General features: G+C 42.0%; 2 protein-coding genes across 2 annotated transcripts in view; one reads left to right on the forward strand and one right to left on the reverse strand.

Moving 5' to 3' along the window:
* Nucleotides 1–7,536, reverse strand: part of CDS2 (CDP-diacylglycerol synthase 2) — a 63,325-nt gene extending 55,789 nt beyond the window's left edge. Inside the window, exon 1 of the mRNA XM_065893574.1 lies at nt 7,210–7,536. Within this exon, the coding sequence (XP_065749646.1) occupies nt 7,210–7,266 (57 nt within the window). The 5' untranslated portion in view covers nt 7,267–7,536. The remainder of the gene's footprint in view (nt 1–7,209) is intronic.
* On the forward strand, nt 1,215–20,655 carry PCNA (proliferating cell nuclear antigen). The gene is made up of 8 exons (XM_065893575.1): nt 1,215–1,226; nt 15,298–15,301; nt 15,419–15,731; nt 16,585–16,682; nt 16,848–16,915; nt 18,471–18,665; nt 20,016–20,139; nt 20,227–20,655. The coding sequence occupies exons 3-8, from the start codon at nt 15,511–15,513 to the stop codon at nt 20,304–20,306; spliced, it is 786 nt and encodes a 261-aa protein (XP_065749647.1). The 5' UTR covers nt 1,215–1,226; nt 15,298–15,301; nt 15,419–15,510; the 3' UTR covers nt 20,307–20,655.
* Nucleotides 20,656–20,833: the final 178 nt, after the last annotated feature.

Below are 20,833 nucleotides of genomic sequence, written 5' to 3' on the forward strand. Positions count from 1 at the left end.
ATAAAAATAAATTAATTTAAAAAAAACAGTATAGATTTATGAATCACTTTGCTGTATACCTGAAACTAACAGAACATTGTAAATCAACTATATTTCAATTAATAAAAAAAAGGCAAGCTATCAGACCACGCATGGTAGCATTACAGCCACGTAGCAATCTGCACAGGAGGGATATGCATTTGAACAATGGTTGTTTCTCTGAATGATGGGATTGTAGGTGGATTTCATTCTCATTTGCACACATTCCTATGATTTCTACAATACATACATGCCTGATGAAGTATTGAAATGCGGAAGATCTAAAATGGACTTTGAGAAAATAGGACTTAAATAGGTAGAGGTGGAAAGAGGGGTGACAGAAAATGAACACATTTCCTACGGTTGGAAATAGCAAGAGCCAAGATCCATGTCACAGAGGCTCCAAGCAGGAAAAGGGGCTGGTTAAGAAACAAGGCCATGAAGGACCAAATTTAAGAGATCTGAAACAGGGGCTAAAAATTTTTTCCCTTCTGTAACTCATAGGGAAGTTTCAGAATTGTACAAAGAAAGGTCAGGTGGACTAGAAGGGGCTGAGAACAAACCCTGAAGGGAGGGAGCTCAATTAGAAGGATTTATAACAGTTCAGGCATCAAGTCCTGAACTATCTGAAATACACCAAAGCAACAGATAAGGAATCCAGGTGTTATCTGATGAGAACCTGTGACCTGGACTGGATGAGGGAGCAAAGACACAGGGACTAACCGATTTCAAGCTGGAGCAGAGCAGACGGGAGGAGGAAGGTCAACGTCTAAAACGAGAAAAGTCAAATTTCAGACAAACTAAGTTTGCGTTGACTGAGGAACGTATACCTAGGAATTTCCTGCAGATCACCGAAACCACAGGACTAGCAGGACACAGACTGTGCGGACAAGGCTCTGAGAGTCATCCACTGAGGGATCCAGGTCAGTGACAGATATCCTCTCAAAATCTCACCCAAGGACAGAGAATGTTGCCAGTAAATCCCAGGTCTCAAGAGCTCTTTCAAAAACGCAGCAAAGTCTTCACAGAGAAGCCCCAGGCTGGCCCTGTGGTGACTCTAATATAAAAGAGCTGCTGCCAAAGGGCAACAAATCCAAAGGACAGTTCAGGTCCTTTCGCACCAGCAGCAGGTGCTCGTGAGCACCCTGGCAGGGGTGTGCTGCTGCTGGGGAGGAGAACCAGGGAGGCAGCAAGGAGGCGTTCACAGTGTACGCTCTGCACCTTTCAAATTCTGAACCACGCATGCACTGTCTAGTCAAGATAACATAAAGTTTAACTTTCTTTAAAAGGTCACTCAACTGAGTGGGCCCTATGCCATCCCCACTGAGGAGGCAAACAGCACAAGAACAAAGATCATGGACTGGCAGGGCAAGCTGCCTAATGGGGACCAGGTCTGCCCTGGTTGGCACCACATCACTGCCCCAACCAAGCAACCACTGCGTGGCAAGGCCTGGAAGGCAGGAACTCAGCCCAACCCCAGGAACAAATCAGTATTCTTCCAAGAAGAGCCTGGCAAAATTAACAGTCAAGCGTCTCTTTTCCAAACCAGAGGCAGTCTGTAAGTGAAAGGCTGTGCTCTGTCACCCCCAGCAGCCTCCAGCACCAGTCAGGAAGGCTGGGGAGGCTGTCACAGCACAGGGAGCAGGTTAAGAAGCTGTGTGCAGCAGAATTACTCAGCAAGCTCTCTGCAAAACTAACGAATTCAATACACTTCACCTGTGTGGATCCCAGGAAAGACAGCAGAGTGCACAAATCAGAAATAGTGATGCACATTTTTTTCAAACAGTTTAAAGGGTGATTATTTGCACTGTGAAATTAGTTAGGAGAGTCATTTCAAAAGTTTCCTAGATGCATTCAAAGTCTCCTGAAATGCCAACCCAATCATAAATTTTATGATGGCAATCTTTTGGCCCACATTTCATTCTTGTCTTTCCTAAGCACCACTGGAAAAACATGGATCGGTGGGAGGAAGACCACTTCCAAAGCTTAAATTCCAAGTTTGGCAACAATACTGTGCTTTTGGAATTTAAAATTATAAGCACGGTTCCCAGAGGAAAACGTTTCCTTTATTAGCAACTGGCTTTGACAATTCCATTCTAGGATGCTAAATGTAACAAAATACCTCTGACTTTTATAATAAACACATTCCCCAGATTATTTTGTCTGCTTATTTATAAGACACTTTGCCACAACAGTTAAGCAACTGAAACATTTTTTTAAATCTTTCAAATTTGTTCCAGTTCTTTTAATGAATTGACCTAATACTGTTTTCTGAATTCTTCTACTATAAAATAAGAAAGTTCCCATTTCACCATTTATTTCCCTAAAAAGATATCCTTGTTTTATTATTTCTAATTTTCTTAAATTTTAACCTAAGAATATCAGCAAAGCCAGAATTATGGAAGTTTGAAATCCCATGCATGATAATCAGAAATATTGAGCAATGGAGGAACTGTCCTGCTCTGGGCTAATGGACTACATTAGGCTTTTAACAGAAGGCAAGTAGGTGCTGTGTTTCTGGAGCAACAAACACTTAGTGAACCTCTAAGCCCCAGGCATTCTGTCATCATAGAAGCAGTTTAAGTGCAGTTGTAAAAAATTAAGGTAACTTTAGCTGGAAAGTTCCTCATATCCTCCCTACCTACAACAACGGATGGGAAAGTACTTAAGAATCAACCGCCCAAGACCAGATGGCTACACAGGCAAATTCTATCAAACATTTAGAGAAGAGCTAACACCTATCCTTCTCAAACTCTTCCAAAATATAGCAGAGGGAGGAACACTCCCAAACTCATTCTACGAGGCCACCATCACCTTGATATCAAAACCAGACAAAGATGTCACAAAGAAAGAAAACTACAGGCCTATATCACTGATGAACAGAGATGCAAAAATCCTCAACAAAATACTAGCAAACAGAATCCAACAGCACATTAAAAGGATCATACACCATGATCAAGTGGGGTTTATTCCAGGAATGCAAGGATTCTTCAATATATGTAAAACAATTAATGTGATAAACCATATTAACAAATTGAAGAAGAAAAACCATATGATCACCTCAACAGACGCAGAGAAAGCTTTTGACAAAATTCAACACCCATTTCTGATAAAAACCCTCCAGAAAGTAGGCATAGAGGGAACTTTCCTCAACATAATAAAGGCCATATATGACAAACCCACAGCCAACATCATCCTCAATGGTGAAAAACTGAAAGCATTTCCACTAAGATCAGGAACAAGACAAGGTTGCCCACTCTCACCACTCTTGTTCAACATAGTTTTGGAAGTTTTAGCCACAGCAATCACGGAAGAAAAGGAAATAAAAGAAATCCAAATCAGAAAAGAAGAAGTAAAGCTGTCACTGTTTACAGATGACATGATACTACACGTAGAGTATCCTAAAGATGCTACCAGAAAACTCAGAGCTAATCAATGAATTTGGTAAAGTAGCAAGATACAAAATTAATGCACAGAAATCTCTGGCATTCCTATACACTAATGATGAAAAATCTGTAAGTGAAATCAAGAAAACACTCCCATTTACCATTGCAACAAAAAGAATAAAATATCTAGGAATAAACCTACCTAAGGAGACAAAAGACCTGTATGCAGAAAATTATAAGACACTGATGAAAGAAATTAAAGATGATACAAATAGATGGAGAGATATACCATGTTCTTGGATTGGAAGAATCAACATTGTGAAAATGACTCTACTACCCAAAGCAATCTACAGATTCAATGCAATCCCTATCAAACTACCACTGGCATTTTTCACAGAACTAGAACCAAAAATTTCACAATTTGTATGGAAACATAAAAGACCCCGAAAAACCAAAGCAATCTTGAGAACGAAAAGCGGATCTGGAGGAATCGGGCTCCCTGACTTCAGACTATACTGCAAAGCTACAGTAATCAAGACAGTATGGTACTGGCACAAAAACAGAAAGATAGATCAATGGAACAGGATAGAAAGTCCAGAGATAAACCCACACACATATGGTCACCTTATCTTTTATAAAGGAGGTAGGAACGTACAGTGGAGAGAGGACAGCCTCTTCAAAAAGTGGTGCTGGGAAAACTGGATAGGTACATGTAAAAGTATGAGATTATATCACTCCCTAACACCATACACAAAAATAAGCTCAAAATGGATTAAAGGCCTAAATGTAAGGCCAGAAACTATCAAACTCTCAGAGGAAAACATAGGCAGGACACTCTATGACATAAATCACAGCAAGATCCTTTTTGACCCACCTCCTAGAGAAATGGAAATAAAAATAAACAAATGGGACCTAATGAAACTTCAAAGCTTTTGCACAGCAAAGGAAAGCATAAACAAGACCAAAAGACAACCCTCAGAATGGGAGAAAATATTTGCAAGCGAAGCAACTGACAAAGGATTAATCTCCTAAATTTATAAGCAGCTCATGCAGCTCAATAACAAAAAAACAAACAACCCAATCCAAAAATGGGCAGAAGACCTAAATAGACATTTCTCCAAAGATATACAGACTGCCAACAAACACATGAAAGAATGCTCAACATCATTATTCATTAGAGAAATGCAAATCAAAACTACAATGAGATATTATCTCACAGCAGTCAGAATGGCCATCATCAAAAAATCTAGAAACAATAACTGCTGGAGAGGGTGTGGAGAAAAGGGAACACTCTTGCACTGCTGGTGGGAATGTGAATTGGTACAGCCACTATGGAGAACAGTATGGAGGTTCCTTAAAAACCTACAAATAGAACTACCATACGACCCAGCAATCCCACTACTGAGCATATACCCTGAGAAAACCATAATTCAAAAAGAGTCACGTACCAAAATGTTCATTGCAGCTCTATTTACAGTAGCCCAGAGATGGAAACAACCTACGTGCCCATCATCAGATGAACGGAGAAAGAAGATGTGGCACATATATACAATGGAATATTACTCAGCCATAGAAAGAAACGAAATTGAGCTATTTGTAATGAGGTGGATAGACCTAGAGTCTGTCATGCAGAGTGAAGTAAGTCAGAAAGTGAAAGACAAATACCGTATGCTAACACATATATATAGAATTTAAGGGAAAAAAATGTCATGAAGAACCTAGGGGTAAGACAGGAATAAAGACACAGACCTACTAGAGAATGGACTTGAGGATATGGGGAGGGAGAAGGGTAAGCTGTGACAAAGCGAAAGAGAGGCATGGACATATATACACTACCAAATGTAAGGTAGATAGCTAGTGGGAAGCAGCCTCGTAGCACAGGGAGATCAGCCTGGTGCTTTGTGACCGCCTGGAGGGGTGGGATAGGGAGGGTGGGAGGGAGGGAGACGCAAGAGGGAAGAGATATGGGAACATATGTATATGTATAACTGATTCACTTTGTTATAAAGCAGAAACTAACACACCATTGTAAAGCAATTATACTCTAATAAAGAAGTAAAAAAAAAAAAGAATCTACTGGCACTTTTGTCTGGGAGATGGATCCAAGTAGTTAGGTGGGGAGGGTAAAAACTGTTTCACCTCTTAATCTCATGGTTTTTGGGTATGTGGCTTTGCTTGTTTTTACCACTAAGTCTAATTATTACAAATAGCTTTTCAAAAGTACAGTCCATTAGGTATCATGCCTTCTTTTTTTCTACCTCTTCTCACACCTTCTAAAACCACAAAGTCCCATTAACATCAAGTCTGATCTCTCACCCTTAAACAGGGCTACACAGCCTCCAAATACCTGTAAACTCCCCCAACAGGCATATGCAGTGTGGCAACAGAACTCTTCCAGGCCCAGCTAGGGTATTTAATGGGAAGATTAGAAACTTCAAAGTACCTTGTCTCTGTAAGCGACTCCTAAACTTGCACCCAAGCCCTAAATTTTCTCCAAAACATATTGTAAAAATCAGTATGGAGAATTCTCCTTGGGTGATCCACTGTCATAACCAAAAAAGTTGTTTAAAATCCCATTATCTTTCACCCAAAATATTCCTTCCAGTATAACTGCTGTTGACACCCTGACACCTAATCTTGTGCCTTCCTCCTTCCTGATATCTCCCTAATGTTCCTTTCCTCCAGTTACCAAAAACGGAAAGCTACATAAATGCGTGCTGTGGACCTGGTGTAGAGCAACAGGGATTGGTGGGAACAGCTGTTCCTCAGTTCCAGCCAAACGTTAATCAGATGGGAATGTGATGGCAGATCTTCCAATGATCCAAAATAGGCAATAAATTCAGACTGCTGGGAGAAATATTCTGGTTTTTAAAGCAACACAGGGACCAAAAAAAACAACTGCAGGTCACCTGTTGGCAACCCGCGAGTCAGCCAATCTGTTTCATTCTGGTCCATGCTCCCTCAGTCCAGTCTACACATCACTGTCAGATCAATTTACCAAATAACACTGCTCCTGACCACTAACTCCAGGCTCGAAATACTACCACTAAATTTATGCTGTCATTCAACGTCCACAGTAACATAATGACTCCTCACCTTCCTCAACTCCCTTACCTTTCACTTCAACCAATTAAGTCCGCTGCCCTCGTATCTCAACCCCAACCAGCTACGTCCCTGCCAAGATGGCCTCTGTTCTACCCTCCTCCTCTACCCTATCAACGCCCACATCTGAAGCAGGAAACAAGCCCATCTTTGGGGAATATACCTTCCAACACCTGCTGACTACATGAATTAAGAGACTTCTCTGCTTAAAGCCAACAGATTTAACTTTCGAGAAGGAGTTTAAATCTCCTAACAGGCAAATCACATGGCCTTGTCTTGTTACACCTCCAGCCCCCAAATACATTTTAAATAAGTTCAGAGAGGCGAAGTCACGCTCTGAGGAGTCTTTCCGGGGTCTCGACGTCTTCACACCCAGGAAGGCCTCGGGGAGATGGATTGGCGTAGGACCCCGCAACCAGCCCTGCGAGGGCTGCGGACGTGCGCAACCCCCGCGCTCTCCTTCCTGGGCCCCGGAGATACCACCCCCAACTAGACCCCAGAGCCATGTCCCCGGGACCCCGACCTGCTGAACCCTGCCGCGAGCTTCGCGGGGCCCAGCACCCGAGGACCCTTCCCGCAGACCAGGCCCGGGGCCGCCGACGGCCGCGCAGAAGATGGCAAGACGACCCCTCTGCGCGCGCCCCCGCACGGACCTCCGGGGGACTCCGCTGCCCTGGCCGCGCCCAACCGATGCTGCCGCTACCTTGTCCTCGGGCGGTGCGTCCGGCTCGCGGGCCATCCTTTGCCTTAGCTCCGTCATGCTGGAAACACCAGCGCTTCGTCGCTGCGGCCGAGTGGCGCAGCCGCCGAGGCCGGCAGCTCAGCGCGGGCGCGCGCGGACTCTGCTCGGCCAGCCCCCCGTCGCCTAAGCAGCGCGCAGCTTCGCAGCGGCTCCTGGCGCCAACACAGCCCGGCCGCCAGCCCTGAAACTTGGCCCCGCCCGGTGCAGCCACCGCCCTTTCACCCGGGCAGAGCGCGACCAGCCTCCTCCAGCCCAGCCCCACCAACTCCTTTTCTCTAGAGGGCCTCGAGCAAGCGCGCACGCGCACCGCTGCCATCACAGCCACGGAGCTACACCAATGGCGCGAATCCGTCAGGGAGGCGGGGCGGGGGCGGGGCAAGCGGAGAGGATCGGAGAGGCGTGCATTGGATAGCAGCCTGAGAGGTCTGGAAAAGGCGTGCTTTTCTGAGGGAGACTACTAGATGGGAGCTCGGGAACTGGAGCCCGTGGTCCTAGCGATAACAGGTTGCTGGGGGCCATGGGCTGCAGCCCCGAGCCTCCAGCCGGCCTAGTGCTTGCTGCCTTCGGCTTTTTGTCTTTAATAGCCAGGGCTCTTCCCTCTCACTGATAAGTAGACGCTTGTTAGGCCCTGAGCGGAAAGGCCTGGGGAACGCACCTGTGTAAAAGGAGGAGCTTACGTGATAAGGAAGTGAAAGCCAAACTTAAGTCTGCGTTGCTTTGCCAAGTTATCTTCTATTTGGTGAGCGTTAATTATGTGCTGGGCACTGAACTATGTACTCTCTTTAATGCATCTCATTTAATCTGTACAACGCTTGGAAGTGGATATGATTTTCATTTTGCAGCTAGGGTCTTCCACAGTTATTCAGCTTTCTTTTCTCTCTTCTGGACTATTGAAGGATATTTTTGGACAGGAATGCTGCCTGCTTTGTTCACAGCCCAATCTCCTATGTACCTGATGCATCCCAAGTACCTATTTAATAGATTTAAAGTTTCTCCTGAAAGAAAATGATTTAACCAAGGTCTCACGGCTAGAAAGTGCCCACTAAGAATATGAACACAGATCTGTTACCAACGCACTCTTTAACATACTCCTGGCCTTCCTAAATTCATTGTTAATATCTGTGTTGTTCAGCATTGCCTTCAACAGTTCCTGTTCACTGCCTTTAAGTGATGTAAAACAAGTATAAAACAGGGCCCCTTCTCTTAAGCATATTGTAATTTAACAAGGAGAGAAATTTGCACACATAGGAGTTGCAATTTTGTGTTAGCAATTTTGACCTGAACTGTAAGGTTTGGGGAAAGTAGTGAGAATTCTGAAAAGGGTGTTATATTTTCTTGATTTCTATAAAAGTATATTCCCAAGTGCCTATAACACTCCTTCAAAGTGACAGTAAAATAGGTATAGAGGAACACTGAACTCAGGGTATGCTTTGTTCCCTATTAACGCACAAATACTTGTTTTTTTTAGAGAAACAGACCACTCCCTTCAGGCCATAATTTATTTAGAGAAAGTTGTGCTCTTTTGTTTTATTTGTCTTTTGTTTTAATCATATTTATAAAAGTAAATAACATGGGACTTCCCTGGTGGTCCAGTGGTTAAGACTCCAGCTCCCAATGCAGGGGACCTGGGTTCCATCCCTAGTGGGGAACTAGATCCCGCATGTATGCCGCAACTAAGAAGTCCACACGCCGCAACTATGAGCCTGCATGCCACAATGAAGACCCCACGTGCCGCAACACAGCCAAAATAAATAAATAAATATTTTTTAAAAGTAAAAAATAACTTATTTTTAAAAAGTAAATAACATGCTAATGGTAATTTTAAAACTCTTTTAATCTGTTGGAGACTGTGTGACCACCATTTTGACTAATGTCAGTGATCACTTCTTGAAATAAAGACCAGACACTTCTTGGGTAAATTAAGCAAGGTTTATTATCTAAAGGATCTAGAAGGATGTCAACACCTTTAAGACAGGTGGAAGTGTTAGTAACCAGATTCTCACCTTTATGGAACATAATTGTGAAAGGTCACATCCAAGTAAGCATCACATCAGTCCTCCTGGAACCTCCGCTGTTTGCTTTGAAACACAGCCTAACTGGAGAACCAGTGCACGTAGATCAGAGTTTCAGAACGCACAGTATAATTACTAGGGTAGATAACTCCCTACAGTTTGGCCCGAACAAACTTCTTATCTGTCATACTCAGCCCTCCCAAGCTAATGGAGCTCAGACCAGGTACAATTCTGAAGTTGGTACTGTGGTAAACAGGGATCAGATATTCAGACCTCTGGAAGTCATGTTAACAGGTATTTAGGCAAGCTTTAGAGCCTCTCCCTCAACTGTAGGAAGAAATTAAAAGTAAAAAATTTCCCTCACCTCCAGCCCAAAGAAGAATTTTGTTCTTTTACATTACGTTACACCTCCTCCTCTACCCCTGATTTTGCCCTTCAATAGAAATACCTCATAATAATAGAATACTTCATAATAGCTCTTTCCTCTAGGGTCATTTCTTCCAGGCTTGTGACATATCTTGTATATGGTGATTCTTTTCATTGCACTCCTTCTATTGCACTCCTATACATATACTTAGTATATGTATAGGATTAGTATAGGTAACTAGCATGAGATTTTTAGTCCCCCAGAGTGTGTAGGCTGACTGCAAGCTCAGCATAAGTGGGCAGGTATTGCTATAATTATTATCATTCTATAATAAAAACACTTCCCACCTTCTTGATAATTTGAAAACTGCATTGGTACAAGTGACAAGAAAATTCTTCAGCTCCCCGAATAGTGTTTTTCCTCTCTTAGAGGGGAAGAACTGTCAATAAATGAATTATTTAAACAATACATTTAAAAAAAAATTGTCCATAAACAAAAACAGACTTGATCTGCTCTTTTTCTTGTCCTTCATATTGCCTTTCTAGATCTTATCTTGACAAGTGTTCTCAGAAAGCTAAAACTTCTTATTCAGTTTAATGAGATGACATGCAAAATGGAATTGAGAATGGGCTAGGCAGAACTGTATAACATCTTAAAGTTTCAAAAATACAAATCCTGCATTCCCACAAACTTGTAGACCTATTAGATTATTAGACAGTCCATCTAAACTATAATTTCAGTCTTCTCTCTGACAAAGCATAGGTCTTACTTTTTCAAACCAACAGTCTATATGGAGGTGCAGGTGGCTTTAAGCATAAATATTCATCAATTGATCACACATGCTGAAACAGTACTTTTCGGTCCTAATTATTTATTAGAATTACCTGGGGAGCTTCTAAAAATGCCAATGGATGGCCCATCCTAGACCAACTAAATAAGAATCTCTAGAGATGGAACCTAGAGGAAATAGGCTTGTTTCTTTCATTTTGTTAAGCTCTCCAGATGAGTCTAATGTGCAGCCAGGAATGAGACTCAGTTTAATATGTGATATCACCTTGTAAAGAAATTTGCCAGAAATTATATTAAATAGTTCACAGCATTTTTCTCTCCCAGCATGCATTAACATTTTCAGACCAACAATACATGTTTGATGAAGAAATTGTGGGAAATGCAGAAAAGCATAACGAAAAATATTAAGATCATTTGTGGTAGCATCAGCCATAGATAATTACTGTTAACATCCATATTATTGCCTTTTTATTCTATTTTCTGTGCACTTACACTCAGATATAATAATTTTAGAAAGTTGGGATACTATTGTTTATACTGTTTCATAACTCGACGTTTTAACATCAAATGCCTTTTGAGAATGGTAATTTTTTTTTTTTTTTTTTTTTTTCGGTACGCGGGCCTCTCACTGTTCTGGCCTCTCCCGTTGTGGAGCACAGGCTCTGGACGCGCAGGCTCAGCGCCCATCGCTCACGGGTCTAGCCGCTCTGCGGCATGTGGGATCTTCCCGGACCAGGACACCCGTGTCCCCTGCATCAGCAGGCGGAGTCTCAACCACTGTGCCACCAGGGAAGCCCGAGAATGGTACTTGAAAGGCTTTATAGTATTCCATCTTACAGATTTACCATAATTTACCTAACAAAGACCATATTATTAGACCTCAAAATTATTTCCAATTTCTGGGGAATTGTTAATAATTCTATAAGAAACATTCTTAAACATGCCTCATCGTGGTAAGTAACTCTGATTACTTCTTTGGGAAAAAAAAATCCTATAGATTGAATTTCTGTGTCAAAGACTAAATAAAAAATTCCAAGGATTTTCATACATATTTCCAAATTCCCACTGGAAAACTTATACCAATTTATACTTTCATCTTCAAGTCATGAAAGTACTCACTTCCTTATATCCTTCCTAAGAAATGGGTGTTAACACAATTTTTATTAATTTGGTAGATTAAAATTTTATCTCCCTTTAATTTATGTTTCTTTGCTTATTAATATGCTAACCATTTTTCATACATTTACTAAGACTGGACCTTAGGCACTAGAAGCCAGGGACCTCTGGATTTTGTTTAGATACATAAAGTGCCCTTTTATTCAGTTTGAATTGGGTTCTCTGTTGTGGGAACAAAGTATATTAACCAACGCAAGTTTTTAGGCACACTGAAGTTTTAAAACTTATGTAGTCATTCTTATGTTTTATGGGTTTTTTTTTCCTTTTATGTTTAGAAGCCCACAGCAAGATCTCTTAAATATTTACCAAAATATTTTTCCATTTCTTATTGGGTTTATATTTATTTGAATTTTAATTATTTAATCTATCTGGAAATTATTTCAGTAAACAGTTATTAGGAAGAGTCTATAGCTTTACTTTTTCCTAGAAGTTTAACGAATTGTTTGGTCATAATTTAATTAATTCTTTTTCTCACTGATTGAAATAGCACCTTTACTAGTTGTTAGAGTAATCCTCTTAAAACAGAAATTGGGGACTTCCCTGGTGGCGCAGTGGTTAAGAATCCACCTGCCAATGCAGGGGACACGGGTTCGATCTCTGGCGGGGGAAGATCCCACATGCCGCGGAGCAACTAAGCCCGCGCGCCACAACTACTGAGCCTGCATGCCACAACTAATGAAGCCTGCTTGCCTAGAGCCCGTGCTCCGCAACAAGAGAAGCCACTGTGATGAGAAGGCCACGCACGGCAATGAAGAGTAGCCCCCCTCTCCGCAACTAGAGAAAGTCCGTGAGCAGCAACAAAGACCCAACACAGCCATTAATTAATTAATTTTTAAAAAAACAAAACAGAAATTGTCTCATGCCAAAGACCTTTTGATAACTTTCCTTTTCACTTATAGAGGGCTTGTAAAGGGCTATAAGATCTCAGCCCTGACTCTCTTTGCAACCTCACCTTGCACCACTCTCCCCATTGTTCAGTGTGTTCCGGACACATCAATCTTTGAGTCCTATTGTATGTCAATTACATCTCAATAAAACTGGGGGAAAATACTTATAAAAAAAGCTTTGAATTTTAAAACAAACTACTATCTGAACACTTTCTAAGCATGCTGTCCTTTTTAAACATGTTATTCTTTCAGCCTAGAATACTTTCTCCCACTCTCCAAACAGCTAGTTTCTCTGGTAATCTGCTACCTCCACAGAAGGCCTTCCCTGACCACAGGTCATAGCCATTCTTAAGTCATGGGTGCAGTTTAATTGCCATTTAAAATACCTTCAAATCAACACTTCGATTTGGCATTAAACCAAAATGTTATTATGTAGGCAGAAAGCACAGAAACAGAGTAGTAGAATATACATTCGTTATTAGTGAAGCAAATGTTTCTCACTGGAGGAATGAATACATTCCACATTTTGCAAAGGAACTGAGACACTAAAAGGACCTGGAGGGACTTCCCTGGTGGTGCAGTGGTTAAGAATCTGCCTGCCAATGCAGGGGACATGGGTTCGACCCCTGGTCTGGGATGATCCCACATGCTGCAGAGCAGCTAAGCCCGTGTGCCACAACTACTGAGCCTGTGCGTCACAACTACTGAAGCCCGCATGCCTAGAGCCCATGCTCTGCAACAAGAGAAGCCACTGCAATGAGAAGCCTGAGCACCGCAATGAAGAGTAGCCCAGCTCACCACAACTAGAGAAAGCCCGTGAGCGGCAACGAAGACCCAACGCAGCCATAAATAAATGAATAAATAAATATTTTAAAAAATATATAAATAAAAGGACCTGGAAAGGAAAATACCTACAAATAGATGAAACCGTTGTGTTTTGATATAAAGATGTATGCAAAAGGATAGTTGATTATACATAAAGGAAGTGCTAGTATCAAAATTTACGAATGGGTGGCAGAGACTTGGAAGAAATTCCAGAGACAATAGAGGAGCACTCTTAAGAATGCTGCATCATCCACACCCTTGACGACAGAGTATGATATATGGAAAAACAGCAGTATCAGTAACTGAGTGAGAAACTGAATGTGAAGATATATTACAAGTGCTTTAACCAATATATATAGTGTGTACATATTATGCACATGAGTGATATATGATACAAATGTTTTTAAAAGTCTAAAAGTTCTTTTGATAATTACAAAATAGACATTCTAAATGATAAATCATATGATAGTTTGACATTTTATTTTCTTGTGCTACATAATATGGGGCATCTTACAATTGAAGGTACCTTAAATTCAGTGCATATATACACCTAATAAAAGTGGTAGAGGGAGGGGCTTCCCTGGTGGCGCACTGGTTGAGAGTCCGCCTGCCGATGCAGGGGACATGGGTTCGTGCCCCGGTCCGCGAAGATCGCACATGCTGCGGAGCGGCTCGGCCCGTGAGCCATGGCTGCTGGGCCTGCGCGCCCAGAGCCTGTGTTTTGCAAAGGGAGAGGCCACAACGGTGAGAAGCCCGCGTACTGCAAAAAAAAAAAAAATTAAAAAAAAAAAAGTGCTAGAGGGAGAGAATAGAGTAGAGAAAGGCAATTTTTGAAGCCATAATGGTTGACAATATTCTAGACTTGATGAAATACATGAATCTTCTGAGTGAGGAATACAAAATTTTCTTAACAGGAAAAATAAAACTAAATCCACACCAAGATACACGGTAGAAAAACTAAAGAATTCTACAGACCAAGGTAAAATATTAGAAGCAACTAAAGAGAAATGCTGTAAACAAAGCAAAAAAGAAACAAAGGAGGGATATTTATAATAATAAGATTATTAATATATGAAGTGCTCCTTTTAATCAATAAGACAGTGGTCAAGAACTATATGAACGATATCCAACTTGCACCAATCTTTTAATACACAAACTGAAATTTCCACATGAGCACAGATTTAAAAACGAGATTGCTAATATCTATAGAAAGAAAAATTAGGCGAAATGAGCATGCTCGTAGTTTTGGCTGAAATGTAAATTGCAATCTTTTAGAAGTCAATTTAGTAACATCAATCAAAATTTTAATGTGTATGCTCTTCGATCCAGCAATAATTCAAGGAGTTGCCCAAATTACAAGCACTTTTTAAGTTGGTTACATACGTAGGATATTATGCCATCTTTTTAAGAGGTGCTGATATAGAAAACATGTACCTGGCATAAAATTACACATGCTTTATTAAGTACTTTGCAGAAGGGTCTACGGTATAAATTCATTTGTTTTTTTAAAAAAAGTATATTTGTAGAGAAAATAAAAAAGCTTAGAAAGTTGCCTACGGTAAATGATACGAGTTTGGTGTGTATGTGGCGGAGGAGGTTTAAGAGCTGGTGGTCAAGACAACTCTTTAGGCAACAAGGCGGCTCTTTCTCCTAGCAGGCTGGATTTGCGTTTCACTTTCGAGGCCGGAAATTCCCTACCCCTCAAAAGGAAGATGAAGCACCAAGAAGACGCAGTTCAACGACCCCACCCCCACCCCCACTATAGGCCTGACCTTCACACTCGGCCGGACTTTTCTAACGTCCGGTTCCGGAACGTGACAAAAAGGCGGGGATTCCCGCCGGTCGCCTATCAGCCGGCCCTCAGAAGGCGCAGCGCTCACGCCCCGTCCCCAGTCCGCACCCTCCAATAGATGTTAGGGGTGGGGCGGACTTCGTGCGGAGCGGGTACACGATTGGCTCTGCAGTCTCTCCGCCCAGGCAGCAGGCGGGGCAGCGTGGTGACGTCTCCGCGAGGGGCGCGGGGTCGTAGCGCGCGCTCGCAGACGCGGCAGTATTAAACTGCTGCAGGCGCGGCGGGCTCGTTGTGGGCTTCCTCCGTCTCAACCGTTCGTTAGTTCCGTCGTTCGCTCTCATCTTCTGAAGCCTAAGCCGGCTATACCTTCCTCCTTCCTTCCGCCAGCAGCCGTGTCGTTGCGACTCCGCCACCATGTTCGAGGCGCGCCTGGTCCAGGGCTCCATCTTGAAGAAGGTGCTTGAGGCGCTTAAGGACCTCATCAACGAGGCCTGCTGGGACATCAGCTCGAGCGGCGTGAACCTGCAGAGCATGGACTCGTCCCATGTCTCTTTGGTGCAGCTCACCCTGCGCTCCGAGGGCTTCGACACGTACCGCTGCGACCGCAACTTGGCCATGGGCGTGAACCTCACCAGGTGAGCCCCTAAGCAGCGGATAGCCGGGCCCTGATCCACCTCCTCTGGCTCTTGGCGGGAGCGCCTCCGGGCCGGGCCCTCATTGGCTGGAGTGGGCCATCTGCGCCTTCTCATTGGCTTGCGGCACTAGTGGGGCGGGACCCAGCGGAACGCGCGGTTCGGAAAGCCCGCGCTAGCTGCAGCGCGAACCGGCTCTTTCCGCGCCAAAGTCACAAAGCGGGTGGTGGCGGGAAAATGACGGACTTCTTTGCGGTGCCAGGAAAAGACTGTTGCAGAGATCTTTGGTCATTAAGGGCAGGCGGCCTCGGATGAGAAACCTTGGTCCTGATTGACTTTAACTGCTTTATAATGTGTCCTAGTTCATTCGCCCTAACGAGCGACAAGAGACAAGAGTATTTCTTTTACTACAGAGTTGCGCTGAGCACCCCAAGATCCCGGTTTGAGGAAAGTATATCCCAGGGCAGTGCTTTCAACTTTTGACCACTACCTGTCTAGTACATACACATGTTTAAATCTTAAGGCTTGTGAGAAATATTTACCCCTACTACATGCAGTGTGTTTTAACTGGTTTATTAAATCGTTTTTAAAGATCGTTGTCCCAATAATTAACTTCACCCACCAAAGGGATTTGCAGTTCATAAAATACTGCTGTTTTATTTATATCCAGAAGTGAAATTGCTCTTGGTGGGGGGGCTGTTTAGTTTAAGTATAAATACTACCAGATTGCATTCCAAATGGCTGGACCGGCTTACACATCCTAACTCACCAATTCGGCAGATGGTCTAATGGTTAAAAGTGGTACCTCCTGGTTTTAATTTGTTGATTTTAAACGCTTTGTTCTTCTGTGTTCTAGCATGTCCAAAATACTGAAATGTGCTGGCAATGAAGACATCATTACACTAAGGGCTGAAGATAATGCGGACACCTTGGCACTTGTATTTGAAGCTCCAAGTAAGTCTCACCCTTCTACTGACTTATGCTAGAAGAAATTAAAATGTAGTGTCAGTATTTCCCAAGGCTGAGAGAAATTTAAGATAATGTTTGTGATGGCTGTAAAATATACCTGACATTTGTAAACTTATATGTTCTTCTTCAACATTTGGTTTCTTTTGGTAGATCAAGAAAAGGTTTCAGACTATGAAATGAAGTTAATGGATTTAGATGTTGAACAACTTGGAATTCCAGTGAGTATCCAAGTTTCTGATTGAGCATACTGTACAGTCTTGAAAGTTACATAAGATATATTAATATAATAATTTAAAGCCTATTTCCTAACAGAACTTTTTCTGTATATCTGCTCATGCATGTTCCAGAGTGGGGTGTTTAACACTGACATATTTGTCATTTTATTAAGTTATGGTGTTCTACAGTGGCTCATTGGTTTGAATTTATTTCTGCTGAGTGAATATTTACATTAACCTCTGCATCTTTTTTTTTAATTATTATTCCTAGAGTGCTTTTTTTTTTGGTTTTCTGTAGATCTTTATTTTTTTAATTTATTTTTGGCTGTGTTGGGTCTTCATTGCTGCATGTGGGCTTTTCTCTAGCTGGGGAGGGGGGTGCTACTCTTCATTGCGGTGCGCAGGCTTCTCATTGAGGCGGCTTCTCTTGTGGAGCATGGGCTCTAGGTGTGCAGGCGTCAGTAGTTGTGGCTCATGGGCTCTAGAGTGCAGGCTCAGTAGTTGTGGCACACGGGCTTAGTTGCTCCACGGCATGTGGGATCTTCCCGGACCAGGGCTTGAACCTGTGTCCCCTGCATTGGCAGGCAGATCTTAACCACTGCGCCACCAGGGAAACCCGAGTGCTTGATATTTATTGAGAGACAATCTTAAAGCCATTTTAGCAGAAATTCATTATGGTTAGGTTTATCAACATCAAAAGTGAGAAGAGGTGTTCTGATGTTTAAAATGCCTAACATCATATTCTCTTGTTTTGGAAAGCAGACCTGTTTGCGCCATCATCACTGAATGCCATACCCTAATGGCCTCTTGATTTAGCCCTACTGTAGGGTGATTAGGTGGAGGCTCTTGTTCCCGGGATAGTGCATTTACTGTTAAAAGTTTAAGCTCTAATTTGTTTTCTTTTTTTTTTTTTTTTTTTTTTTTTTTATGCGTTACGCGGGCCTCTCACTGTCGTGGCCTCTCCCGTTGCGGAGGACAGGCTCCGGACGCGCAGGCTCAGCGGCCATGGCTCACGGGCCCAGCCGCTCCGCGGCATGTGGGATCTTCCCAGACCGGGGCACGAACCCGTGTCCCCTGCATCGGCAGGCGGACTCTCAACCACTGCGCCACCAGGGAAGCCCAATTTGTTTTCTTAGTGTGGTTATTCTTACAGCATACTTGTTTTATATCTGCATTTATTTTTTGAGTGGTTAGAGTGTTAAGAAATTACACAATGAGTGATATTTCAAAGTAATCAGAAAATCTTGAATTCTGAGTTCTTGTTTAGATGCTGAATCTTCAGAAAGTGAGGGTGCCAAATCTTTTATTTCTATGACATTTAAATTTCTTTGTTTTGGGGCTTCCCTGGTGGCGCAGTGGTTTAGAGTCCGCCTGCCGATGCAGGGGATGTGGGTTCGTGCCCCGGTCCAGGAGGATCCTGCGTGCCGCGGAGCGGCTGGGCCTGTGAGCCACAGCCGCTGAGCCTGCACATCTGGAGCCTGTGCTCCGCAGCGGGAGAGGCCACAGCAGTGAGAGGCCCGCATACCACAAAAAAAAAAAAAAATTCTTTGTTTTACAGGAACAAGAGTACAGCTGTGTAGTAAAGATGCCTTCTGGTGAATTTGCACGTATATGCCGAGATCTCAGTCATATTGGAGATGCTGTTGTAATTTCCTGTGCAAAAGATGGAGTGAAATTTTCTGCAAGTGGAGAACTTGGAAATGGAAATATTAAGTTGTCACAAACGAGTAATGTTGATAAAGAAGAGGAGGCTGTAAGTAGTTTTTAAGTAAACAAAATACCTTGAAGAAGAATATTAGGTTATATCTTAGTCTGCTAAGGCTTCTATAACAAAATACCATAGACTGAGTGGCTTCTAAACAACGAAAGTTTATTATTCACAGTTTTGGAGACTCGGAAGCTGGCAGGTTTGGTGTCTGACGAGGGCCTGCTTCTTGGTTCACAGAGAGCAGCCTTCTTACCTGGTGGAAGGGGCAAGGGAGTTCTCTGGGGTCTCTTTTTTAAGGGCATTAATCCCATTCATGAGGGCTCTGCCTTCCTAACACTAAGCACCTCCCAAAGGCCCCACCTCCGATACCACCATATTGTGAATTTGGTTTTAACGTGAATTGGGGTGGTGGGGGGGCCACAAACTTTCAGTCTTTAGCAAGGTAATTGCTAAAATTAAAGAAAGCTCTAAAGAAAAACAGACAGAATTTGCATTTCCAAGTAACTAATATGTGAGAATTGAAACTTCTGAAATCAGCAAGTGATCTTATAGATGCCATCTAACTTAAATTTGTGAGAAGGGAATGCAAATTTAGTGCAACCTTTATAAACTGTAGAACAATGGGTTTGTGTATCAAACCCACACATACTCTTAAGGATAGGCTTGGCTTTAGCCTAGCTTTAGCTTTAGCTTTCTGGAGGTACTATGTTTTTACCAAATAATTGAGCAACCCAGTAGGATCTAGTTGGGGGTAAAATCTAGCTGTTGTGTAATCCTTATATTAACTTTTAAATAAAGAGTTTAAAAATACATATATTAGTAACAAATATATATTAGTAACAAAACTCCAGGGGCTGATTCTTTTCTCCTAAATTACATTTCACTCTTCTGCCAATCTTGATTTTTGTTCTTCTCTCAAATGTTACTTAACCCATAGGGAATTCTCTGGCGGTCCAGTGGTTAGGACTCCGCACTTTCACTGACAAGGGCGTGGGTTCGATCCCTCATCAGGGAACTAACATCCCTAAAGCCGTGCAGCTAGAAATTTTTAAAAAAAGAAAAAAATCACTCATAAATATTTTAATTTATTCGTAGTGTAAACATTTTATGACATCTAAGAAAATTATATTAAGGAATTTTTCAGTGTTTCTACTTCCTTGGTTATTTCAGTTTGTTTGAATCAAGATTTTAATAAGGTCCGTACATTACAGTTCATTGAGATACACTCCTTAAATTTCTTTTAGTCCATTGGTTCTCTCTTCAATTTCATTTTCCCTCTATTACAATTTTATTTGTCGAAGAAACTAAGTCATTTGTCAATGTATATTAGAAATGAATGGGTTGCAGCTTTCTTGATGTTTTTCAGTATGATGAATCTTTTGTTTTCTCCCTAAGGTTACCATAGACATGAATGAACCAGTTCAGCTAACTTTTGCACTGAGGTACCTGAACTTCTTTACAAAAGCCACTCCACTCTCTCCTACAGTAACACTCAGTATGTCTGCAGATGTACCCCTTGGTAAGATAATAAACTTGTTGAATCTTGTTTTGTAGGTAGTGTATGTGGTACTTCTCAGTAATTAATTATATTCCTGTTTTCTTTCAGTCGTAGAGTATAAAATTGCTGATATGGGACATTTAAAGTACTATTTGGCTCCCAAGATCGAGGATGAAGAAGGATCTTAGACATTCTTAAAATTCAAGGAAATAAAACTAAGCTCTTTGAGAACTGCTTCTGAGATGCTAGCACATACTTAAGTCTGTTTTGTCTTTGTACCTCTGAGTACATATGTAGATATTGTTTTCTGTAAATAACTTTTTTTCTCCATTCTCTACAGTTTGTTCAAAAAGTAAAGTCCAAAGTCAAATCTGGTCTTGTTAACTGAGTAATAACTTTGCCTTACCTAGGAATACTCCTTATAATTTTTATAAACAAAAGGGTTTTGACTCTAAATGCAGTTTTAAGTATTGTTTTCAATTTAAATAAAAGTCATTTGAATTTCAAACATCACAGGACAGTGCCTTCATTTGGACCACGATGGTTGCAAGTATCCTAGAGAATTCACAATTCAAGCAGCTCATGTAAATGAGCTTATTGTTTCAGTCTAGAGCAGGTTGATATGACATTAGATACAGTGATAAAAAGTATTCCAGGTACAGCAGGTGACAAAGTATAGGGGGATTTATTTGCCAAACTTGGTATTCTGACTTCA

Source organism: Phocoena phocoena, chromosome 15, assembly GCF_963924675.1.
Source record: "Phocoena phocoena chromosome 15, mPhoPho1.1, whole genome shotgun sequence".
In the NCBI taxonomy this organism is placed as follows: Eukaryota; Metazoa; Chordata; class Mammalia; order Artiodactyla; family Phocoenidae; genus Phocoena; species Phocoena phocoena.

Coding starts and splice junctions, on each gene's coding strand:
- PCNA (XM_065893575.1), top strand. CDS start 15,511: ATGTTCGAGGCGCGCCTGGTCCAGGGCTCCATCTTGAAGAAGGTGCTT. Junction 18,666..20,015: donor TTGATAAAGAAGAGGAGGCT/GTAAGTAGTTTT, acceptor TTTCTCCCTAAG/GTTACCATAGACATGAATGA. Junction 20,140..20,226: donor GTCTGCAGATGTACCCCTTG/GTAAGATAATAA, acceptor GTTTTCTTTCAG/TCGTAGAGTATAAAATTGCT.